Genomic DNA, 26,174 nt, shown 5'->3' on the forward strand with positions numbered 1-26,174 from the left:
TCAGTGATTTTATTACGAGGGCTAATTTAATGGTCGCAACAGTCGCTTGTTTGGTCCCAGAACTAATAACCTGCAGATAGAAAAACTTGTTTGAGTTCTTGTTCTTGCTGGGGCTTTGGGATAGTAAAGGTATAGATCATAGGAGAGCCCTGGAACATATGTGCTGTAATGTTATTAAACGAGCCGATGTCCAGCCTAACGCTCCTCTATGGCATCAACTGTATCCCGTTGGGAGTTGGCGGATTGTATCTGCTTGCGGAGTGCCCTTTGGTCCCTTGAAAGTAATATTTCCACTACTGCCTCTCTGATCTGGGCGTATAAAGGTAATCCTCTAATGCTATTATTTCGGTCTTCTGACATCTCCTGAGGGGCCTATTTTATCTTAAGGACAACGTTGTAGGTCAAAGTGACAGATTTTTCAGCATCGTCCTGCAACGCAGAAAAAGTCACAGAACTAATTCTTTGATTCCCTTTGTTCTTTCTGCTGCTTTTATGAGGGGGTTGATTTTCCTCCCCCCCCCCCCCCCCAGGTTTAACTCCTAGCAACCAGTTGGTGATTTTCCATATCCTCTTCCAAGTCTGCCCCGTGTCTCTCAGTAAATGATATTCATGTCTGATCTGGACCATGAGCAGAAATTTCTGAACTGCTCCGTAATCTGGCTTGTTAGAAAACATTTGATGTCGGATTTTGTAGCTTTATTCACATCAGCGGTATAAAGAATTGGTCAGGTATTTGGAGGGGGGTGACAGAAAATGCTAGCAGTCATTTTCATTGGAGTTATACTGGGGGGGGTTCTCGTACCCTCCCCTTGTCATGCATGTGGTGCAGATGCAACAGTTTCAGCTTTGGGAAGGTATAGTAGCCTTTTACCTGGGTAGACCTGGTTTATTCAGGTTTCAATGAGTGATCCTAAAAGTGTAGAATGTAAGCAGACTAGAAACATTGCCTTTAACCCATGCATTATGTTCCTCATATAAATGCTATGACGAAATAATTATGTTTGATGCTTTTCTTCAAAGCAACTTCCAGTGAACTCTATGTAGTGTTATCAGCCCACACACCTTATTCACTGCGGTGACTTACACTGCTAGATACACTGCTTACACTGGGTCACTCATCCATACATCAGTGGAACACACACTCTCTCTGTCACTCACACACTATGGGTGAACTTGAACAGGATGTCTTTGGACTGTGGGAGGAAACCAGAGCACACAGGAAATCCACGCAGACATGGGGAGAACATGCAAACTCCACACAGACTGAGTGGGGATCGAACCCACGTCCTCTCGCACCACCCGGGCGCTGAGAGACAGCAGCGCTACTCACTGCGCCAACATGCTGCGATTACACAGTACTTACAATCTGGAAAGTGATTCTGCAGTAGAAATGGTAAAATTGTGCACAAAATGTGACTGTTCCCCATTTTGAACACATTTAATACGATGACATATATGATATATGCATAATATTAAATATAACGTTAAGAAATTGCTCCAGTAAAAAGTCACCCAGCTGTACAAGGGACTAAATGATTGCAAGTAGCTCAGAATTGTAAGTCACTTTGGTGAAAAGCATCAGCCCAATAAATAAATATAAATGTAACTGTAGTGGAAGCAGGCGTGTCCTTCTGTAAGGGACGGCTGGTTTTTGGGCATGTTTTCGAGAAAGCAGTTTCGGGACTGTATAACTGGAGGGATAATGAAGGAACCTACACACACGTTGACTGAAACCGCTTGGTTGGGGTCACGGCGAACCAGAGCCTAACCCGGTAACACAAGGCGCAAGACTGGAGGGGGAGGGGACGCGCCCAGGACGGGACGCCGGTCCATCGCAAGGCACCCCAAGCGGGGCTTAAACCCCGGACCCGCCGGGGAGCGGGATCCGGCCAAGCCTGCTGTGCCACCGCGCCCCCCGGAACCTATACAAGAAGAACAGAACCGGAACGAAGCACGGTAATAAGTGTGCTGTCTTGGAATTCAAGATTGTCAGTGGAAGTTATGTTACCCAACTGAGTCATTTGGACACATAAAGACGACGGTAAAGGCGTTTGGTCATCCTGTAAAATCTCTCCCACCACTGAGCCGCAGCAGTGAGGCGACTCATGTCTACGAACCGCTCTTGCCGTTTTCGCCTCGTCGTCTTTGGTTCCACGGACTCGGCGACGTCCTGCACGCTGGGAATTGCGGAAACCCAGGGAACCCGGAGCGATCCGTTAACACAAGAGAAAATCCGTGCTTCTAGCAGAGTTGCCCCCATCGAGAAACAAACTGCAGGCGCTCCCCGTTTTACGAAGGGGTTACGTTCCACGGAATCGTAAGTCAAAAATGCATTTAATACGCCGAATACACGCCTCCGCGTGACAGACCGGGAGATGCGGATCCCTGCCGCTGCCCGGCATCCCGAGAGAGCATCGCTCCGCATATCGCTTGTCCGGGGACGAATCGAAATTCAAAATTCCGTGTACGGTTTCTACTCGATGTCCATCGCCAGCTCGCCATCGCAAAGTCGAAAAAAATCGAAAGTTGAACCGTCGTAAATCGGGGACCGCCTGTACTTTGGCTCAAATGCTTTCTAAGCGCACGTCCGAGGAACGGCACTTTTCGACAGCCAACCTTGTCGCGTTGCGCCAAATCCTTTATTCTTCAATGTGATTCAGTGCCACAGTCATCAGAACAGCAATCTTCATTCAATTTACATTTAATTTCTCGCATAGCGCCCGTCCCAACGTTCAGCCTCGGTGCTGTCTCTGCAGTCCTTTGCGTTTTGCATATGGAATCGGAACTTGCGGTAACTTGGTGCTGTTAGAAAAACAAAGTCATATGCCTTCAAGCCACATTTATTATTCATGCAAGAATAATCTCAAAATATGGCCCATGATATATGAGAAGGGGACACATTTTGGGTGGTGTACTCATGCTACCTGCTCTTATAGACAGCTGTAAACCTCCCAGATTTTTTTTTTTTTAAATTTATTTAAAGGTATTTTATGTAGTGGGGTGACTGGTAGAGTAGTGGTTAGAGCTACTGCCTTTGGACCCAAAGGTCACAGGTTTAAACCTCACCCCTATCTGTAGTACCTTTGAGCAAGGTATTTACCATAAATTGCTCCGGTAAAATCATTTGGCTGCATAAATGGGTAAAAAACTCTTCGTAGATTAATGTTGTTTGTTGCTTTGGAGGAAAGTGTCAGCTAAATGAATAAATGTAGTGATTACAACCATAGGTGATAATGTCACCACTGTCTGGCATTTTATAGCAAAAACAGAAACCAGGAACACAGACGAGTGTGAAAACTTAAATGCCCAATCGTGTCGCTAGTCATGATTTCTATTCACAAAGAAAAAGTAGCCAGCAAAAATTCACTCCTGGTTTGTCTCGCTCATGTGGTCATGGAATTGCTGAAAAAATCTTATGGTTTCAGGGCCAAAGGACGTGGGTTCGATCCCCGCTCAGTCTGTGTGGAGTTTGCATGTTCTCCCCGTGTCTGCGTGGGTGTCCTCTGGGTGCTCTGGTTTCCTCCCACAGTCAAAGACATGCTGTTTAGGTTCACCCATGGTGTGTGAGTGACAGAGAGAGTGTGTGTGTTCCACTGATGTACGGATGAGTGACCCAGTGTAAGTAATGTATCTAGCAGTGTAACTCACCGTGGTGAATAAGGTGTGGGGGGCTCAAAACGCTACATAGAGTTCATTGGGAGTCGCTTTGGTGAAAAGCGTCTGCTAAATAAATGAATGATTTTGTGGTTCTGGTGAATATTATGATTGCATGTAAACTTTCAGGCTTTGGCTTTGTTTACCAGCACCATAATCCACATTTGTGCCCATGCTGGCGGTTCAGGGCTCAGACCACCCGCTGCGTTTGACTAGCCGCCTAGATGGAGAATTACGACCTGCTTTCGATGGGTGGCAGATGCAAGATTTGCACTGCTATTTAAGCCAATTAAAACGACGGGTCAGGGAGATGCTAGCCCTTTAATCTGAGCACGGTAAAGGCGCAGAGCTGCAGGTACTCATTCTGCCTTGCTTCAAAACACACTCTGAACAAAGTACCTTCTCTTCTCGCACACGATCACATGTGTTCAAGGAAGGACCCGTCCCGTTTCTTTGATTCAAGCTGTCATTCAGACCACTTGTGTTTAAAAAAAAAAATCTTTCTGGAATTTTCTACATGAGTACTTCACACGAGACCCCCTGCTGACGGGTACAGCAGCTGGGATCGGACAATGGGAACGGTGAAACGGCAGAATACAAATGAGCGAGCAGATTTCAGCCGCTCGCTCTGTTGGTGATATCAAACAGCAGGCTCACGTCTGCTCGTTTATATTTGCATTATTTAGCAGAAACTTTTGTCCAAAGCGACTTCCAACGAACTCTATGCAGTGTTATGAGCCCACACACCTTATTCACTGCGGTGACTTACACTGCTAGATACACTACTTACAATGGGTCACTCATCCATACATCAGTGGAACTTGAACAGCATGTCTTTGGAGTGTGGGAGGAAACCAGAGCACCCGGAGGAAACCCACGCAGACGTGGGGAGAACATGCAAACTGCACATAGACTGAGCGGGGATCGAACCCACGTCCTCTGGTATTTACGCTTAACTGTTTGATTTTGAGTGCTCTCTGCTCTCTTTCAACGTTGCAATCGGGTCGAATTCAAAAGCGCTTGTGGACTTCGGAGGATAAAGGACTTGGAGAGGACAGACGCAGGCCTTGGGGAAGGGGCGGGTTGCAGTCGGCCACCGCGATCGACCTGGCTGCCGTCCTTTTGCAGGTGGTTAACGAGCGGAACCCGGGCCCCCGCCGCCCGTCTTCCATTCTCTTGCTCGGTGGCTTCAGCGAGGGAGGTGCCACCGACCGGTTCTTCTCGCGACAGGTGCTCGACGTGCCCATTGACTGGGGAATGACCGCGGTCGCACGCGCGTTTCTGTTTTAGCCGGTCTTTTAAACCAAAGCTGCAGTCCGTCAGCTTACTGACCTACATTCTCCGGCTGGCTTCTGCTAAGCCCTCCCCTGTAGCCGGGGCTTTTACCTGCTCTCCGCCCCACCTGTCTCTTCAGCAGAAGTGATTCTCCGTCGTAAACAATTGATGAGCTAATCAGCTCTCACAGATGAGCTTTTTTTTTTTTTCCCTTCTGTTAACCCTGTTACGGGCAATCTGGTCCTTCCACTCTTTGTCCTTTTGAAATTTTGCTGAATGCTGAGAAGTTAATAGAGTCAAAGTCAAAGCTGAAGCCGTCATGCATGGCTGCCTTGTACGAGTTCGGAATAAAATGTAAATAATTAATAAATAAATAGATATGGACAATTTTAAGGCGTGGTGGGTGCGTTAACATTATAACATGCATAATATTAAATGTGTCATTTAAAATATTATTGCAATTAAATATAACGCTAATATTTAAGCTCTGCCGTTATGTGATCACAATCGGGAATAGTCACATTTGCTGGGTGCTGTAAGAGGACGTGGGTTCGATCCCTGCTCAGTCTGTGTGGAGTTTGCATGATCTCCCCGTGTCTGCGTGTGTTTCTTCTGGGTGCTCTGGTTTCCTCCCGCACCCCAAAGACATGCTGGTAAGGTTCACCCATAGTGTGTGTGTGTGTGTGTGTGTGTGTGTGTGTGTGTGTGTGTGTGTGTGTGTGTGTGTGTGTGTGTTCCACTGATGTATGGATGAGTGACCCATTGCAAGTAGCGTATCTAGCAGTGTAAGTCACCGCGGTGAATAAGATGTGTGGGCTGAAAACACTACATGGAGTTCATTGGAAGTCGCTTTGGAGAAAAGCGTCTGCTGAGTAAATAAATGTCTCTATATGGTGTTTTTGAGTGAAAAACGGAAACTCTCTTTAGCTTCTAACATCGATATAATTTTTAACATGCTTGTATTTAAAGGTTATTTTAATCAAACTTGTTGCATTTTGTCCATTATTTAGATCACAGCTTTATTTGATACATTTTATAATGATTTGCTATTCAGATACCTAGATCAAGGGTGCTGCAGCATGGGGCAGAATTTGAACCAGCAAGAACCTTCAGCTCAAACTAATAAGCTATTTATAACAGTTTTTTAATACAGCTTGTGAAAATGGTGCACCAAAAATGGTATTAGCATCTTAGCAATAACTGTAATGTGACTGAAGTTGGCTCGTTTCCTTTTTCCATTCGTCGTCGTGTCCTTATTAAATGTTAAACCCTCTGGGCCTTTGAGGACTTCAGTCTGAACAATTGTCCCTTATTATTCTTTCGTGTTAATGTAGCAATTTACAATAAGGACCCAAGGAGTGTCAACAATAAGACCATGTTTTGCACTCCTTTTTTTTTTTTTTTTTCCCCCATTTATTTTTTCTTGCAGAAATCAATATCCTTGCTTATTTCCACATTCGTTTCAGTGGAGATCGTTTTCCTTTTTAACGCATGCACCCGAGATTCTATTTAATTTTAATCCCGCACCATCAATGCACAGTCTGCGATGCTTGTGTTCCGTTTTTCATTTTTCATCCAGCGGTTAAATGCGTGGATGGAGCGGTGAGATATCCAATCTCCTGGACGATCTGCAGTAGACGGCAGAAGCCACGTGACGCTCGTTCCACGGGAGGCCGCTCGCTCTCCCTCATGCATGTTTCATCCGAGCGTGCGCTTCCTGGAAGGGGGCGATGTACGATAACGAGGCTTCCGCACGATGATCCGGACTCCGCGGAACCTCATCTGTTGTTAGGGGCGTCGTACATTCCGTACGGCACGCTGATCTCTGACCTCCGCTACGGCCGGCCAGCCTCCTGATTTATAAACCTTTTCTGCTTCGCAACCTTATCGATGAAAGCAGCCCCAGGTAATGCATATTTCCACATCCGGCAGAACCTCATTGCATTGCATCGCATCGCATTGCCAACAGGCCAAGCAGGACTTCTCCTCCGTGTCAGCAACACGCACGTAGGGACCACCTTTCCCACCGAGAGTATGCAGGTGTAACCTTGTGCACGTGTCTCCGATCTCTTGTGTCAGTACCACACTGATGCTGCTTCTCTTTTTTTTTTTTTTTTTTTTTAGCTCATTTTTGCTCAGGTTTTTGAAACGTCTTCACAGATTGGATATGTTACTGGATGCACTTATGCAGTTCTGAGAATTGCAAAGTTTTCTGATGAAAATGCTTTTCTTCTCCTTTTAGGCGTCCTGGAAGACGATAATTACAGCATGCGGAATACGGTATATGCTTTATAGTTAAGTTTCTGGTCCGGAAGCGTTTCCTTATCTGCCGCGGTGAAAACGAGGGATTGTGAAGGAGAAACCCGGTGTCCGTTTCTCCCGTCTTTGCTGCTCTGTTATTTATTATTTCAGCAGGCCTTCAACACGCTTGTTCATCTACAGATTCTACATATTCGTTAAAGCGGGAACTGGCATATGCTGCTCTGTAGGGTGATGAATATGGTCTGATTCACAGTGGAAGCGCAGAAATGCTCAGATTGAAGGACACCCACAACATCCTGGGTAGAAATTTGTTGAGCTAATTTGACCGAGAATAAACCTTAAACGACCCAGAACCGCACAAGCGATTCATTACTCATGTATGGAACCTAAGCCAAGGACTCCGCTGCTGCTCTTTAATAGATTTATCTGGCACTTTTCTCCAAAGCAACGTACAACTTAATGTTAATTACGACTAAAATAGTTTTAAGGAGCTTAAAATTGTTAGTCGCTTTGGAGAAAAGCGTCAGCTAATTGAAAATTTCCTACAGCTGTTCACCCATCTGGGTAATTTTACCGGGGTAATTTAAGGTAAATCCCTTCGTCAGCTGTATTACAGCTGGAGGTGGAACTCAAACCTGTGACCTTGGGGTCCAAAAGGCAACAGCGCGAACCTCTACGCTTCCTGCTACTCTAGTAGCATTTGTATGGATTGTAAGCGCCGTGTTTGCCGGACGTAGTTCCCGCCAGCGGGTTTTTGGGCAACAACCGATGATGTGCTGTTGGTCCAGCAATAGTGTCGGACTGCCAGTAGGACGTTACGATTAGTTTTTTAACCATGAAGAGAGCTTCCTCGATTTGGGGAACAATAGCATTGACAGCTCTTTTAAGATGTATCATTTCTTTGGTGTGAGCTATTTCCATTTATTTATTTATCAGATGCTTTTCTCCAAAGCTACTCCCAATGAACTCTACGTAGTGTTATACTGCTAGATACACTACTTACACTGGGTCACTCGTCCATACATCAGTGGAACACACACTCTGTGTATCACTCACACACTATGGGTGAACCTCAACAGCATGTCTTTGGACTGTGGGAGGAAACCAGAGCACCCAGGAAAAAAATATTTACTTTATTAGTCCCTGAAGGTCATTAAAGCAGGTTAAACTGTAGTTGCTCTCAAGGGAGCTGAACCCAAAACCAACTAGTCACAGGTATTTTTCCCGACAAACCCACCTCCATTCCAATAGTCAGAAGGGGGGGAATATGAAAAAGTTAGGATATTTTACTAAATTGACACGTTTTTAAGTATATGGCCACGTTTTAGCACTCGGCCTTCCTCTTTGACTCAGAAATCGCCGCATAAATATAGAAATGACATCATATGACTCAGGATGAAGTCATAAACTTCTCAGTGCGGATGGACGATTGAATCAGCATGGTTCACGAACGACATTCCATCATGTTTGATATGTTCACAAGAGGAGTAGAGACGTGTGCAGCGCAGAATATAATGGCACAAATAAGTAAAATTGCATTTACGCAGATTAGAGGAAATAGATTAATCGTAAGTCCTTATTCAAGTAAGCAGAGGAAAGAGTTATGAGAAAGGTGACTTTGCATGTTTCCCTTTTTAGGGGCTGTCTGTCACTGTCTCCACCGTCCCCTGGGGAATATATCCCACCCCCAGCCGCATAATGCCTTGTACACACTGTATTATATTCACAGGTAGTGGATGACACGCGTTTCCACCCCGAAACGCAGGTCCGAGGGCGTTCGTTTTGACGCCGACGAGTGCGTTCTTGAAGAGGTGGCGCCCCGCTGAGTTCTCCGCTCTCCTGTTTAGATGGGAGGACCAGGAAGCTGAGCATGAGTCCGTCAGGGGCGCACGTGCCACCAGGGATGTGCAAAACCCCTCTGTGTTCTGCTCTGAAAGTCTTGTAGTAACTATAGATTCCGAGCAAGGCGCGCACCCCATCTCTGGCACCCTTTTCGCTTTGGGCGACGCCGTTACCGGAAGGGTGACGGCTGCGTCGCATCGCCGAGCTCAACGGACGAATCGCTGCGTTCCCCTCATTATGACCAAAGTCTGTGCGCGTGATGACAGAAAGGAGGCGATGTTGTTGTTTTTCGTCGATTTCTTCCTTAATTTAATTGTCGTTGATACACGCAGGTAATAAAGATGAAAATATTGCCGTAAGCGTATATACAGCCGGGGCCTAATTGGGGCTCTCCAGGCATCCCTAAGAGCTGAGATGTCATGAAGTTTCCTTGTTGGCCTTTCTTTAGCTGGCAAGGTTTTTACGGCGTGGGGTAGCTCGCCCCCCACGCCCAACCCTCCTCCTTTCTCAGCCGGGCTTGGGACCATCCGTGGCGGAGTTAACGCGTTCCTTGCCTTATGGAAATTTGAAACCGGTGGAAAAATATGAATATGACTTCTACGCGTATCCTGCCCTCAGTGTCTCCGATCCTCTGCCTCCCCTATCGAAGCAGCTCCTGCCTTGGCTTGCTCCGCGTTGTTTTTTTTTTTTTTGCTTATCTCGCTTTTTCGCCCAACGTGGCGTCTAATCTGAGCCCAGGCAGAGGCCGTGCCCCTTGTCTCCGTGCCCCAGGGTACTCGGGCAAGGGTTTTCTGCAACGATAACACAGCTGCTACCAAGGAGATCAGACACAGGCACTCCATCAGATGATTCGCCGGGGGTCCCGCATCTAAACCCCTTGGCCAGAAGCTTGGCACCGTGGCCACGCGCGTTTAAGGTAGAAAAAAAAAAAAAAAGAAAAAAAAAAAGTGGCCGGCTTCACCCCGGGTTAAATTGTGTGTCGTTTTTCTTTTTCGTTTCGTTTTTTGTAGCGATGCTCCTTTGGAACATGCTGCTCTGTTCTCATGCTAATGGGACATCTCGCTCATGCGTGCTGGATCCACGTACAGCGGCCCACGGTGCGAGTCCTCACCGAGGCCTGAACCAGATTCAAATGGCAAAATGCTGAAAAACGGAACATTGTGAGCGGGAGCCAAGGATAAACATCCCGTGACAGGCCGAACGGAGCGCTTTTTAAGTCGGGACACAAAAGCCCCCTTTCATACAGGGTGGATCAGAGTTTGCCAAACGGTGCCATTGTTAGCCTTCGCGCTGCGGCAAGCCCTCCGTTCCCGCAAAGGCACGAGTAAATTGGAGTTTTTCGCTTTCCGCGCAGAGGAGGACCTTTGATGTCGTTGCGGAAAAGCGGCGTGTCGAGGGTCGGCAACTTGACGTCAGAGCGGAGCACCTGACCTCAGATCCGCCGACGAAACGAGGTGCTTTCGGCTTGTCCGTTTCATTAAGGTGGTGGGATTAAGCGCACGTTTCTTCAAAGGCCCTCTCTTATATAATGTATTCCGGGCGAGATGAAAAAGGTGGGGTATCCTCGTTCGCTCTTCTCGAAATATTTAATTTAAAAAAAAAAAAAAAAAGAGAAAAATTTGCAGCAATAGCAAGTGCTGGTGGCGTGGGGGGCGGGGGGGGGGGACAAAACGATATCATTTCAGTAAAAACAGCAAGAATAAAATCTTTTTTTTCCCCCAAACGCCACCGCTCTCAGTGAGGGAGGGGGCGGTCGTCATGGAAACCCGTTTCTTAAATTCTCTCCACAGCCGACGTTAAACCCATGGAGGTGTGTGCGAGTAAAAATAACAATAACAACAGTGGCATCTCCCCCCCCTCTCCTCTCTCGCTCCGGTCCCCCCCTCCCCGCCTCTTCTTCGGACGCACCTCCACAGAAAAAGACCAGAGCGTTATCTCCGCTGGTTCGATGCTCCTCGGCGGTAATTATTCGAGGACCGGACCCGTGCTACGTTCGAGGGGGCGCGGACATTCGAATCGGAGCGCTCGCTCAGCCGTGCTGGATTGAAAGGGAGCGTCGGATCCGAACGGGAGATCTGATGAAATCCACCTACGGACGAAAGGGAGAGTTGCCAAGACGATGCGTTTTCGCTCGTTTTTAAGAACATTTGCATAGCGACGTCGTGTAATAAGTTTACCGAAACAGATGCATCTCTTTGAGGAGGACAAAGAAAAATGTGTGAAAGGTAGGCATCTCTCAGCACCTGCTTATGAATGCCATGTTTTTTTTTTTTTTTTTTTTTTTTTTTTTTTCCTCCCCTTCTTCTTTTTGCTGCCGATTGCCATAGCGGATCTGCAATCTCGCTCGACGCCTACCATTTAGCTGACGGACCGAAATGTGAGAGCGCAGCACCCGGACAAACCTCTCCGTTTAGACGAAATGGCTTGATTTTCTTTGATTGCATCATTTTTGTATCCTCGACCTGTATTTATGTCTAATGCTTTGCGCGTCGGCTTGTGTCGAGGCATTACGGAACTTTCGCGGGGATTTCCTATGTGTGTCATGTTGTTTTCAGATTGTGATTTGTAGGAATTTGTGGTAGATTAAAATGGAGAAAATCCGGTTTTTTAGTGATTGTGTTTTTTTTTTTTTTTTTTTTAAATGAAATGTTAGATGAAAACGTAGGGATTTAGTCTCAAAGGTCGCTGCTTCTATTCATCTGATCTGGAGAATTGTTCTGGCATGCCGGGAATCAGAATGATCCAATGCTTCAAGAAGGGTTATACAGAGCTCTCTGTTTGGAGTCTTTCCATCTTTCCTTTCTGTAAATGGGAATTTACACCTGGGGAAGAAGCAACCGAAAGCCCGCTAGAGCCCGAAGGCATCGCGTAAAGGGATGAACGCATCATCGGCCACCCGTAGCGATCCCGAGGTGTCGGCGTGTCCCACTGAACCTCCGATCTGCTCTCTTTCTTCATGTGGGTCGCATAAATTAAACATCTTGAGTTTGCCCTAGTTTTGCCTCATCAATAGGTGGGATTGTAGACTTGCCTCCGTTGGATGATCGAGAGCACGTGACCTATTGCGAAGATCTCGGCTACTAGCTCAGCAGCGTGCCGTTATTCGACGAGGTGGCACCGGTCACGGAATGGGTGGCGTCGAGTCTGCTGCTCGTACATCTATGTATCCAAGCTGACAAAGACACCCCTTGTTCTTGAGTAGTCCATCCTCCCACCTAACAATGGAAGACTGTCGATTTTGTTCAAAGTATGGATGTTATATACTTCGCTTCTGTAAAATATCAATAAATTTTAGAAAGCACGTGTAGCTTGCGAAGAACTATAGCCCTAAAAATCGGGGGGGGGGGCTCATCGAGTCATTTAAATACCGAGTAAGTGGAAATATTGCCTTATGGACTTAATGGTAACATTTGAGCCTCACGTTCATAACCAGTGTCCTATTTCGATGCGCTCTTCCCATAATTGGTTCATCATACCAGCATCAATTATGGCGCCATAAAATCACTGTAGCCAGGATTGGAGTCGGTGGGAAGCGTCTAGGGCATTTGCATATCAATGGAAGAACGACAAAATGCCAGCGTGAAAAGAGGAACTGCTTTTTTGTTGAGGGGAGCGATGCGTTATCGTTAGGAACCTCGGCTAGACCTTGTCCCAGGTTGGACCACTCAGCAGGTACGATCTGATGTCTGTAATAGCTGTAATGTACCTTCGTCATTACTGCGAGAGATGGCCTTTCCATTTGTGAGAAGGCGCTTCTAAGAGCTATCAAACTCTCTTCAATAGATGCCACTTAAGGTTTTTTTTTTTTTTCTTTTTTTTTTTTTTTGCAGTGTTTCGTTGAAAGCTTCAAATCGTTCATCCGGAAGGCCTTCGCTCTTTGTGTGAGACCCCTTTGTTACAGTTTCACTTGCTGTTTCTGCATTACTCCCCTCTTACAAGTAATCGTGGTGCGGTGCAGTCTGTAAGGTGGGATACAGGTGGTCCCCGACTAACGACGGGGTTACGTTCCGCGAAACCCATCCTAAGTCGAAAATATCGTAAGTGGAAAACGCATTTGACGCACCCAACCTACCGAACATCGTAGCCTATCGTATGCGCGATGGCCATTACGGGTTTGTCACCTTCGTGCTGGTCAATTATCTTGAGTTTGTCCTCGAGAGTAATTGCCCTCCTCCTCTTCTTCTTCCCACCAGTAGCACGAGACACAGATGGGCATTTCTGTGATGACATGGATGCTCAAAACACAACGTAGATACGGGGGGGTATCTGTATAGCGATTGCATGACAGACTGGGAGATGAGGATCGCTGCCGCTGCCAAGCATCGCGAGAGAGCATCACTCCGCATGTTGCTCGCCCAAATGAAAAATCAAAATTCAAAGTACGGTTTCTTCTAAATGCATATCGCCAGGTCACCGTAGCAAAGTCAAAAAAAAATCGTAAGTCGAACCATCGCGAGTCGAGGGGCATCTGTACGTGACGAGTCTAACTTATCGGACCTTTCCCGGGTTATGGCTCGCTGGTTTCATTTGTCTTCTTTTTCCGCAAACAAATTGAATGGGCTTTCTTGCGTGTTTCTTTTTCTAGCTGACATCATCTCCACCGTTGAGTTCAACGCGACGGGGGAGCTCTTGGCCACGGGGGACAAGGGTGGACGCGTGGTGGTCTTCCAGAGAGAGCAGGAAGTAAGTGCCTCGGCTAAACTGGCGCAAGAGGCCGAAACTCGACGCCGTCCGCCACCGCGGAAACCGTTTTCTTCTTACATCGACGCATCGCAAAAGCGCTGAAAGGGGAGCCGAAAGGGGATTATCTACCGGTGCGTTCGGCATCGACGTTCTACGGGCCTCCTCTTTGACGAAAGCTCAAAAATGCAGCACTTTTAAATCTTCCTTTAGGAAACTGCGCGAAAGAACGTGACGGGGTCTCGACGTGCCGTTCGATCGAATCTCCCTTTGAATGTCAGGCCCTCTTTCTTGTCCCTGGTCTCCTCCCGTTTTGAAGACGTGCCACAGTGCCTGTTAATCCAGATTCACGCGGACGGGCCCACGCCGGCTCTCTCCTCCCCACGGCGAACCACCACCATCCCCCGCAGAGAGAAAAGCCATCCCCCTTAATGCGCTTGCTGTCGATTTTCAGCCCTTTTCATGGTTTCTCTTGAAACTCGGCCTCCTAGAGGCGGGACCACCTTTGTGGTCCTAACCCTTCCTCTGCTTCGAGCTCGGCTCATTATAGCAACGTTAAACATTTGTCTCCTTGGCCTGGAAGCACAAAGCTCTGCTGTTTCCCTTGATCCCGATGTGCCATTGAAATGCTCTTCATTCCTGCGACGGTTTTAATATTCTAGTCTTGTACCGTTACATTTTTGACAAAATTGGACCTAGCGTTTTTTTTTTTCTTTCTCCCCCCCCCCCCCCCCCCCCCCCCCCCCCTTTTTGCACCCCTTTCACCTTTCCTCCACCACAAAGTTCATTCTCACCCTCTCGCTTTGCTGTCCTCGCAGAGCAAGAACCAGCCCCACAGAAGAGGGGAGTACAACGTTTACAGCACCTTTCAGAGTCATGAGCCGGAGTTTGACTACCTGAAGAGCCTCGAGATCGAGGAGAAGATCAACAAGATCCGCTGGCTGCCGCAGCAGAATGCCGCCTACTTTCTGCTCTCCACCAACGGTACGCTACGCCGGTCCTGCTCGACCTCCACACCAATTTGTTGTAGGCCCCTTTGCCACGGCATTTGAAAGGGCGCTCGTTTGATCGTAATTTTATGCTTTATTATTTTGTTGCTTCATTGTGACTTTTATCTACCGTGACTTACAGCTCTTACAAGTGGACATTTAACTGGGGCAATTCGGGTTTCTCAAGAATACTAGGGCAGAGTCCCTCGTGGGGCCTTAACTGCTCTGTGGAATTTGTGTCTTTAGGCACAGCACTGCATCCTACTCATATTCAGGACACCAATAATATACTTTACAGTGGGTGCTCTGGTTTCCTCCCACAGTCCCACCAGTCTTCCTCACTACCATAGTCTGCTAACATGTTTGTTGCTTTAACGCATAGCCATTACACAGCACTGAATTTGATCTTGGGGCGGCACAGCGAGTAGCGCCGCTGTCTCACAGAGCCAGGGCGGTGCGAGAGGACATGGATTCGATCCCCGCTCACTCTGTGTGGAGTTTTGCATGTTCTCTCCCCATGTCTGCTCTGGTTTCCTCCCACAGTCCGAAGATATGATGTTCAGGTTCACCCATAGTGTGTGTGTGTGTGTGTGTGTGTGTGTGTGTGTGTGTGTGTGTGTTCCACTGATGTATGGATGAGTGACCCATTGTAAGCAGTGTAGCTAGCAGAGTAAGTCACCGCGGTGAATAAGATGTGTGGGCTGAAAACACTACATGGAGTTCACTGGAAGTCGCTTTGGACAAAAGTGCCTTCTAACTGTGCATTTTGTAAAGAAATTTGCTGTTCATGCAGTAGGTTATATAATCCTTCGAAATGTAGCTAGATAAATTTTAAATGTTGAGTTGATATCTTTTTTTTTTTTTTTTTTTTTTTTTACTTATGTGATGCCAGTTTTAGTCTTTCTGCTGGTTTCCAACCAGTGATACAATTTCCAGTATTTCTACCGGATGCCGCCTCTCTGTCATCAGAGTGACAGAGCTTCGGTCTTCCCGTTGCTTTCCCACCAGATAAAACAGTGAAGCTATGGAAGATCAGTGAGAGAGACAAGAGGCCCGAGGGCTACAACCTCAAGGATGAAGACGGCAGGATCCGCGACCCAACCACCATCACAGCTCTGCGGGTAAGTGGAGAGTCACGCATCTGCCTCGTGGTCCCTGGTGTCTGCGAAGTCGGTAAACGCTGGGCAGCTCGTGTGACTCTCTGGCTATTTATGCGACCCCTGATGGATTACGGAGGAATGACTGTAGGTCCGTCAACATGGTCGCGCAGAACCTGCATCCTGCTGTTGAAGGAAGGTGACTTGCTTTGAGTGTGGATGTCGCAGATCCTTGTCGGTCGCTTCCCAGCCTTCCGGTGAGGATTTGGGTACGGCGATGTACAGCAGCGCAGATGTCTTCCGCCGCCTAGCAATTACCGGGTCTTTATCGTTGTTATTCGAGGCACGTAAGCTCGGATTCGCACGGCTCTGTGAAAAACAGGCCCTTCATTGACGGAGATCTAATGTATGTACTTCACCCAGGTCATCCTCAAAGCATCTCTGGAATACTCAAGAATCATATTCGCTTAAAGCGATGGTCTTTTAAATCGGCGCTCGTTAAAACTGTAGGCATGGAAACCTGTCGGCGCTTTGCGTTCACATCCACTGAGCAAATCGCTGCTCAATAATAAGCTTGATAATAATTTCACATTGACTCGACTCAAACAAATGACATTCGTTGGTATGTTTTCATTGCAAGTCAAGGGCCTTTACGCGCAGGCTGCCTGTGTATAATTTTGTAAAAGAGGAAAGCACTTAACATATTTCAGCATAACTAGAAAAATGCGTAATTTGAAACAAAGTTTAAAATAATCACGTTTAAAGGTGCACACGAGGGCATATTTAAAATACGAAAAGATTAAACAAAAGTGCATATTTAAAACGTCATTAAAATAAATGACCAAATTTAAAAAAAAAAAAACCAAACGCTCAATGTTGAGAGAATTACTCTGTTTAGTAACCTTTCCGCATCGGCAGATGTGCCTAGGAGACATTCTGCTTTCAAACCCAAAGATGTCCTGAGCCCCTCAATAAATACGATACTCGATAAGTAAGCCGCAGAACAGGAACTATGTCAATATTTATATCGATCGGTTCCACCTCGGTAGCTGCTGTCTTGCTTGTGTAATGTTTTCCTCCGCACGAGTGTGCAATTTATCACGCTGGGCTCCGCTGGGCTCCGCTGGGCTCCGCTGGGCCTTCATACAATACATGGCCAAGGAATCAATCACAGTCACATGGGGTCGCGGTGGAATTCTGATACCGCACGCGCTACAAATGAGCTGTCGGCATCGGTTTTGACTTTTCCGAAGAGATGAAACATGATGCTCGTACGCGATCTTGATGCATGCTGCGTTGTGATAAATGGCCAAGATGTGTATTTTTTCATGATTACTGATGCATCGTCTGTGTACAATGGCCAGCTTTGATGCACGTCTTTTATTAGGATGCTTGCGTTACGACACCTTGCTGCGATCGGCCTTGGGCTGCAGCGCTTCGATATCGAGTTGATCCCACGTTCTTATTAAGTTCAGATCCGAGGACTTGCGTTTACCTTGTTAGTCGGTGGAGTGGAATGATGGCTCTGTCTCACTGGCAGACAGCTCCTGTGGCCCTTGAGTGTTACATAATTCAGGTCAGATTTGATGAGATTTGGACATCATACACCTAATATCCCTGACAAGTGCAGATCAGTTACTTAGCATGTTCTAAATCAAATACGAACCACTACATCTAAACAGCTACATCGCACACACGTGTACAACTGCTTGTCCCAAGCGGGGTCGCGGCGAACCGGAGCCTAACCCCGCAATGCGGGGCGCAAGGCTGGAGGGGGAGGGGACGCACCCAGGACGGGACGCCAGTCCAACGCAAGGCACCCCGAGCAGGGCTCGAACGCCAGACCTGCCGCACAGCGGGCCCCGGCCAAACCTGCCGCACCACCGTGCCCCCGCAGCTATTCCAGCTGGAGAAAAACGCAGCTTTTTTTGTTCTGTAAATCGAAAATTAGTCATCAAAAGCCAAGCGCCGTTATATCGAAATTTTGGATAGATTTCATAAATCAAGGGATGCCCGAGTAAAATCTTAAAAGTTCTTTTAATTGTATCTAGACTCTAGATACAATAACTCTAAAATCTGAGATATTTAACATTTTTACAAAACGTAATCAATAAACTTAAGGACATTTGTATAAAACTTTTATGCATTGTGAATTAGTAGCAAAAGTGATTTTTTTTTTTGTGTTATGAAGATAAACGCAGCCTTTCGGCCTCAGGCGTATTCCTACGGTGTGACGCAAGTACACTTCCTGTGTGCTGGTGCATGGCGCAGGAGACGGCACATCCACAGCCAGAATGTATTGCTTTTACTGCCAGGCTCTTGCTTTTCATTATCATGTTTTTCATTTTTATTTGCACGCGATTTTTCTCAAGTGTCCCTCTGCACTCCCCCTGTGGACTGCGCAGATTTGTATTAAGTCCTGAGGAATTATGGCCGAGTCCCTTCTAGAGAGAGCGTAAATCTCATTTTGGAGCTGCTAATAAACATGCGGAAGGGACTGCAAGGGCTGTTTGTCACCTCGCTGACGCAGCCATCTGCAGTTTTCGGCATGATGTGGAAGCGGGCCGTCGCGGTCCCCTCGGTCTCCATCTCCCACCTCTGGCTCTGGCCACACTCGGGTATCGCAGCCACCAATCGTTATGCCCAATATTTGTGTATGAACCTTTGTTTCCAGTAAAACTGTGAGATTATTGTGGTTTATCACTGCATAAGATGAATGAACTTATTGCTTGCTACATATGGCCTTTGGGCATTTTTTTCAATCCAAAAAAAAAAAAAAATCCCCTCCACCTCAGCTGGGATCAACAGAATTGGACTGTCAGCAATATCTGCACATTTGTCCCACCTGCTAATTAACGCCACGGTATCACAGTGTTTGAATGTTAATTAACACCACTTAAATCATCATGCCTGCAATTAATTTATATTTTTTCTGCTTTAATAATAGATGGTCATTATATGAGTATTAGTGCATGATTATAATTTAAAAAAAAAAAAAAAAGCTTTTGTGCATCAAGCTAGTTTGTAAACCAAAGCATCAGTCCTATGATAAGGGTAAAATGCTCCAACTGTGACTCAGCTTTAGTTTTATATGTACTTTTTGCACAAGTTAATATATTATTCATTGAATTGTGCCAGGGATGTAGTACAACTGCCCATTAAATCTTTCTAACGGAAACGTGAGTGTTTCTGTTCACAATATTTTTATTTACGAGAGCGCAAGTTAAATATTCCTTCCCTCCTCCAGAAGGACAGCGTCTCCGAGTCGCAATGCAGTAAATCTGCCACGGACTGCTGGCACACTGTGCTTTACAACATTTTGTCAGTAATTCAGTAGTCTGCAAGCATAGCAATAATCCTGTACTACCAAATTAAATTCAGAAATGGGAAAAGGGGTCGTAAAAACATTCATTGTTTAATGGAACAATAAAAACTACCTTTTTATTTGCACCAGTAAAAAGTCTAGCAGAGCCCTTATTTGAATTGTGCTTCAGATCCATAATCGCAAGTGGGAGGTGATAATGGCAGTAATCACGTCAGGGGCGGGTTCCTGCTGGCTTTAAAGAGAAGACACGTTCCTGTCCCTAATGGAGGAAAACACTTAAGGTAAAATATGCAATTAAATGGAGAATTGTGAGCAGGCCAGACAGAGCACAGCGGGATGCTGGGATGCCGCAGATCTGCCCTCCTTCTGGGTGGTGCGTGAGCAAATGTGGAGTCTGAGATGTGAGACAGGGAAGCCTCATTATCCCTGGAACGGCTCAGCTGTCTATCATTTCGTTCATGTTATCGATGATCGCTCATCCAACGTAGGTTCGTGGTAGTCCAGGGTATGTCACAGGATAACAGTCATTTGTGGGACACGTTCACTCGCTCACACATGCAAATGCTAATGACTAAACAGGAATACCCACCGACATCCCTAGAGTGTGAAAGGAAACCAGGGAACGCAGAGGAAACGCGCATTTACAGGTACAGGTGGTCCCCGAATTAGATGGTTCGACTTAGGATTTTTTTCAATTTTACAATGGTGAGCTGCCAATAGACATTCAGTGGAAACCATACTTCGAATTCTGATCCCCCCCCTTTTGGGCAAGCGATATGCAGTACGATGCTGGGCAGCGGCAGTGATCCGCATCTCCCGCTCTGTCACGTAGAGGTGTGTATTTATTAGGTGTATTAAATGCATTTTTGACTTATGAAGTGTTTCAAGGAATGTAATTCCATTGTCAGTCAGGGCACCACCTGCATTCATTTAGCTGATGCTTTTCTCCAAAGCAACCTGCAATGTTAAGGTTGCAATTATTTACCCATTTATACAGCAGGGTAATTTACTGGAGCAATTTAGGGTAAGTACCTTGCTCAAGGGTACTATAGCCCGTGCTTGGGATCAAACCTCAGACATTTGGATTCAAAGGCAGTAGCTCTAACCGCTACGCTACCAGCTGTCCATTTTACATTAACGTGTATGAATTTGGCAGACTATTTTCTCCAAAGCAACATACACCTCAGAGTAAACATGAATGTATCCCGCAACAGGCAGAGGAATTACACATTTAGGATTGACGCACGGCCTCTTTGTTTGTCCAATAACATTCTTTTTGGGCTGTAGATATGGATCAGGTCTTGCACGTATCAGGGCGATGATCCTTTGACTGTCGCAGGCAAGAGTCTTCAATTTGATGGAAAAGCTTTGGCAGGTCCAGTACTACTTGTGATGGGGTTCTGTGACAATTGAGGCTTCATGGCAAAGGCCAGAAGACCAGTGAGGAAGCCACTGCAGTCATCTAGGAGAGATCACCATATCTTAGATTAGGAGCTGGGTAGAGTGGAGAGTGAAGTGCTATCAGATTTAATGGATGTTGAAGATCTATCTAAAAGAGTGGCTTATGGTTGCACTGTGTCTGGAAAAGGAAAGACTACCATTAGTTGTTGCTCTCAGGCTCTTGACTACGAGAAAGGATGAGATGAAGTTTACCAGTGAAACAGAATGCTCTCGACAGAAGGAAGGATCAACTTGGAGGGGTTGAGTTGCAGGTAGTGATTGGTCATCCATAGTCATAGAGATGCTCCAATGCGTGAGGATATATTCCTATTGGATGGAGATAGGAAGAGGATAACAAGAGTTGTATGATTTCTGTATAGCTATGATGAGAGAAGCTGTCGGGGGTAATGACCAAGCCAAGGAAATCAGTATAGATAGAAAATAATAACGGGCCATGGATCAAACCCTGTGGAACACCTGTTGAGAGGCTGAAGGGCAAAGAAGCAGCCATGCCTAAACCACCTGGTAAAATCTGCTTGTCAGGTAGGACTGAAACCGTTTCAACAATCGTCCTTTTGATAAAGTCATTTTGTCAAAGTAAAGACGATGCAGTGGTTGACCATGTCAAATGCAGCATAGAAATCAAGATGAATCAAAACAGAAAGGCAAACGCAGACTGAGCTGGATGTGAACCTACATTCTAACCCAGTGGCTTTCTTTTGACAGCATGTCTTAGTGCATAATCTTTGCTGAGCTCCTGTGGGCTCTGTTGGAGAGAAATAAATGTTAGATAGTATTTAAGTTTCCAGTCTTTTTCTTCTTTCTCTCGTCGTCCTCTTTCCACAGGTTCCGGTGTTGCGGCCCATGGACCTCATGGTGGAGGCCACAGCCCGCCGGATCTTTGCCAATGGCCACACCTACCACATCAATTCCATCTCTGTCAACAGCGACTATGAGACATACATGTCAACAGACGATCTAAGAATAAACCTCTGGAATCTTGAGATTACCAACAGGAGCTTCAGTATCCTTAAAAGAATTCAGAACTAAAGATTTAGAAGTATACACTGTGCTGTTCCTCTCCATATAGCTGCAACCACAGGAAACAATGTGATGCGTTCAACACGTTCAAGTTTGGCTCTTGTTTCTTCAGTTACCAAGACTGATCTCTCAAAGGATTGTGTTGATTCCTGAGCCTTTGCCCAGATATTGTAGACATCAAGCCGGCCAACATGGAAGATCTCACAGAGGTGATCACTGCAGCAGAGTTCCACCCCAGCCACTGCAATACTTTTGTCTACAGCAGCAGCAAGGGCTCCGTTCGGCTGTGTGACATGAGGGCATCGGCTCTCTGCGACAACCACTGCAAGTGTGAGTGCAGCATATCTGGACTTATTGATATTCATATACCCTGAGGTGATGGGGGATGAGAAGCAGCATGTCTGGAGTGCCCCCGCTGACAGGAGAAACCCCAAACCAACATGGTTGCTAAGTGCGGCCTTCCTGTTTTGGTTCAGTATGGTTGAGTTGACTGACTTTCACGTCCTTACACTACGCAGTTCTTCATAAGCAGTACTGATCTTCCCCCTCTCCACATTTTAATTTTCAATATTAAAGTTGACAGCACCAAGTCTCTGGAGCATGTGAGACTGTGGAACTAAGAACCATTACTAAATTGCCAAACCTTTACAATATAACAAGCAGCTATGTAAATGCTGTACTATAGTTCTGAGGATGAGAAGCAGAATTAAACATTCAATTCCATTAATATATTTAATATTAATATAATGGATATCTTTTCAATTAGAAATAGTCCTAAGAACAGAATAACTTGTACCGTGTTACGAGTTAAACTTCATTATAAAATTTCATCCAATATATTTATTGTAGCAACATCCAAGAATCTCAGAAAATAGAGGTGTCTATTACTTACACTTTTTTGTTGGTTAGATGAGAACATGTATAGCGTGAAAACAAGTCATGGTGATCTAACTCACCCTACAGCTTACCTGCACTGTATTTTGGGCTCTTTTCTCATGGGCTTTTCTAGAGAATTCTTCCAGCAAGCAATCCTAAAACAGCCTCCCTCAGAGCCCAGTTAAAGGCTCCCCTGAGATTTGTAAGAGGCGGCTGAGCTGAGCCACAGGGGGTTTCTGCCAGAATGGTTGCCTGAACTGTATGTCATTTTTCACCAAATGCAACAGCGCCTATACTGTCCAAAAATTTATACTTATTAGATTTTTTTTTTCCTCTTAAGTTTGGGAACAGTCCTGTAAAAATAAAACCTGAAGACAATAGTGACACTAACACTCTTTTCTCCAAGACCTTCAAGTAACTGGATGAAACAAATATTTACGTGTGCAGGCATTTGGCTTAGTTTTAACCTGTATATTTTCAGTTTTACCGAGTTGTAATTTTCCCTTAAATAAGAAATAATGGCTTATATTTATTCCATTTACCAATTTACCACAAGTTAATTTATCCCATATAGTGTCAATATTAATGTTTGATTATGGGGTGCTGCCCCAGACTCCGCTGGAGGTGTTATAGTATATAGTATATGCACCGTATTTCTTTTCTAAAATCTGAAAGTTCTGAATTCTGCAACACATCTGGCTCCCAGGGTTTTGGATAAGGGATTGAGGACCTGTAATAGCAGAAATGAATAAATGCAGTTATTTGAAACTAGTCACTCCCATCTAGCTCCGTATGATTTTGCTCCCTTGTGTATCTCAGTCTTCGAAGAGCCAGAGGACCCCAACAACCGCTCCTTCTTTTCTGAGATCATCTCCTCCATCTCTGATGTAAAGTTCAGCCACAATGGGAGGTACCTGATGACACGGGACTACCTAACTGTGAAAGTGTGGGACCTCAACATGGAAAATAAACCCTTGGAAACATACCAGGTATCTGCTTTCACTCCCTTTTCACAAGCTCTGTTGCATAACTCAGATCTATCCCCCCCATCCTTTCAGCAAGTTAAAACATTCCCATCCACATCTCCTGATCTCTACTCACATACTGAGAAATGGTGCAAGTACAGACACCCCTCTACTTACGTAAATCTTAATTTACGAAAAAAAAATTCCCGGCCTATACATTTATGGATAGCGCTTTTATTTTACGCAAAACATCTGAAATACGTTAAGCACAAGTTAGCGCAGCCAGACAAAGCAGGAAGCTGCATCTTCCCACTTACTGCATGTTTTGGGCTGTGAACACATCTCCTCTCGTTAGTGTAGTGCTTTCTTTTGCATTTTTTTTTTTTTTTTTAACCTTTTTCATTATTCACAATGCCTGGTGGTAAACGAGAACCATCTCGCAAGCATACAGCAATCAATTTGGAGATGAAATTGAAATTAATAATGAAGTAAGAAAGTGGACAAAGATTATCGTCTATAGCATGGGAACCAGGTTTAGCCGTATCGACAGTGAATGCCATAGCGAAGGATGCTGGAATCCAACATACGTAACTTTTGACTTTTACATAAGGGGTTGAAGAATGGTCTATTTGAGTACATTGAGGGCTGCCTGTAACATGCCAAGGGTAGCCTCCTTTTCTGAGAAAAACAGCAGGATTTAAGGCCTTAGACTCAGCAGGCTCTAGAGTTTGGACAAGCTGTAATTTGAGGGGGGTTAAATGCCACTATCTTTAACCGCTGGACAGCTCATTCGCATTGCAAACTGATAAAGTGGCAGATACCTATTCAAGTCTTCTCTGATTACGTTTAAGGTTGCCACCATCTGATAGAGTGATAAAATACTGGCGATGACCACACGACCAGTGCTTACTTTCATTTGTATCAAATGACTGTTGTCTTTCAGCAGCATTCATTTCTCATACCTTCTTATCTCCAGGTCCATGACTATCTAAGGAGCAAGTTGTGTTCCCTTTATGAAAACGACTGCATCTTTGACAAGTTTGAATGTGTATGGAATGGATCCGACAGGTGAGTAGAGAACCTACTTAATACTGAAGATATCCTTGCATGCGATTGGTGCTTCAAGCACTGCATATTGCCTGGTCATGATGTGCTGTTTAAAAGAGTCAATTATGGTAGTTTTCTGGTGGGTTTTCTTCCTGGCTTCTCTAAACATATGTACTACAGCCAGTCTTGTTTAGGTTGTTAAGCTCATCTGAATTTTATTGCTGGGATCTTAGGCTTGATGTGGGAGGGAGGGGAGAGAAAAAAAAAAAAAAAATCTGTAGACTGCCCTCACTAATGCTGATTGGATTTCTCTTGTTTGGTTCAAATTGTTGCTCCCAACTCAGTGTGATCATGACCGGCTCCTACAACAACTTCTTCCGCATGTTTGACCGTAACACGAAGCGGGATGTGACTCTTGAGGCCTCGCGGGAGAACAGCAAACCCCGGGCAATTCTAAAACCGCGCAAGGTATGCGTGGGCGGCAAGAGGCGCAAGGACGAGATCAGCGTGGACAGCCTGGATTTCAGCAAGAAGATCCTTCACACGGCCTGGCACCCTTCCGAGAACATAATTGCTGTGGCAGCCACCAACAACCTGTACATATTCCAGGACAAGGTCAACTAGCACTGTGCCCTACGTTACCCCAGAGCTTGTGTGAGCTTGGCGCTTACCTGAACATGCCCCCTCCTTTGTCCTTACAATGCCTGAATTTGATGCTGTTGGGCCTGTTGGATATGCTCAACAGTGCAAGGGAGTTTGTTTTCCACTGGCTGAAGAGGAGATAGTATGAGTTTCCAAAACAAAACAAAAAACTGGGCTGACTAGTTTACTTACTGAGACTGTAGTTTCCTCATGATGATGTCAAATGATGCCAGAAGCTGGTGTCATCCTGCACAACCTACATCCTTTTACTTTCTGTAAATTGTTCTATTTGTTCAATTGCACAAAGCTGTGTACTTCATTAATGACAGAAGCTGGATCATGCTGGAGGGAAGAATACATGTCAAAATGTAGCAATCTGTTTTTGATTTTCTAAAGAATGTTCGAATTAACAATGAAAATAAAAATTAAAACATTCACAACAGTACCTTTTACTTACTTCTCCAGAAATTATATGTACAAAGCAGACCTGAATTCTCACTCGTGTCCTCAGTTCCTATCAGCTATCTCTCATACACCACTTACCTTTACAATCAGAACGGGCCGAGTCCTGGCCCGTGAAGCAACACCAGGTGATCACACTAGACTGTGAATTAAATTTAAAAGCAACCCAAAAGATTTCTGTTCAGCTGTTTGGTTTTTACTTAACGTGTTCTGGACATGGTATTTGCATCACGTAGCACTAATGATCTTGATGCTCTGAACTCTGCTGTGTTTAGCATAAGCTACCAAACCCTCACAAGTAAATTTAATTTTACCCCAGTGATTCAAGAGGACCGACTGGCTTGCTAAGCTGTCTGCCATAAATCCCATCCTTCAAGTGACCCACTTTAGTGTGACTTTCGCTGTCTGTTCTGGCTCCCCTTTGAAGAGAGGGCAGTACTTGTCTACAAATGCAGCCTAAGCAAAAAAAAAAAAAAAAAAAAAGTCTCACCTAGAAGCCAGGGCCATCGTAGGTGGCGATCGTGGGAGAAGGGCAAAGGAGCCACTTGCCACACGGTTTCTTGAAGTATTCAGCACT

At 45.5% G+C, this 26,174-nt stretch overlaps 1 protein-coding gene across 4 annotated transcripts in view; it reads left to right on the forward strand.

The window, feature by feature from the left end:
- The window catches only part of ppp2r2bb (protein phosphatase 2, regulatory subunit B, beta b), a 62,121-nt gene extending 36,158 nt beyond the window's left edge, over window positions 1-25,963 (forward strand). For 2 of the 4 annotated variants that reach the window (XM_018751966.2, XM_018751967.2), the window contains exons 2-9: window positions 13,619-13,716; window positions 14,532-14,697; window positions 15,711-15,823; window positions 21,411-21,588; window positions 21,771-21,935; window positions 23,301-23,470; window positions 24,423-24,514; window positions 24,838-25,962. In XM_018751966.2, coding sequence (XP_018607482.1) covers window positions 13,619-13,716; window positions 14,532-14,697; window positions 15,711-15,823; window positions 21,411-21,588; window positions 21,771-21,935; window positions 23,301-23,470; window positions 24,423-24,514; window positions 24,838-25,117 — 1,262 coding nt within the window. In that variant the 3' untranslated portion in view covers window positions 25,118-25,962. Of the gene's footprint in view, window positions 1-10,728; window positions 11,259-13,618; window positions 13,717-14,531; window positions 14,698-15,710; window positions 15,824-21,410; window positions 21,589-21,770; window positions 21,936-23,300; window positions 23,471-24,422; window positions 24,515-24,837 lie in introns of those variants that run through there. The other 2 variants (XM_018751968.2, XM_029250995.1) reach the window with 2 other exon arrangements.
- The last annotated feature ends 211 nt before the right edge of the window (window positions 25,964-26,174 follow it).

Source organism: Scleropages formosus, chromosome 4 (genome assembly GCF_900964775.1).
Source record: "Scleropages formosus chromosome 4, fSclFor1.1, whole genome shotgun sequence".
Classification (NCBI taxonomy): domain Eukaryota; kingdom Metazoa; phylum Chordata; class Actinopteri; order Osteoglossiformes; family Osteoglossidae; genus Scleropages; species Scleropages formosus.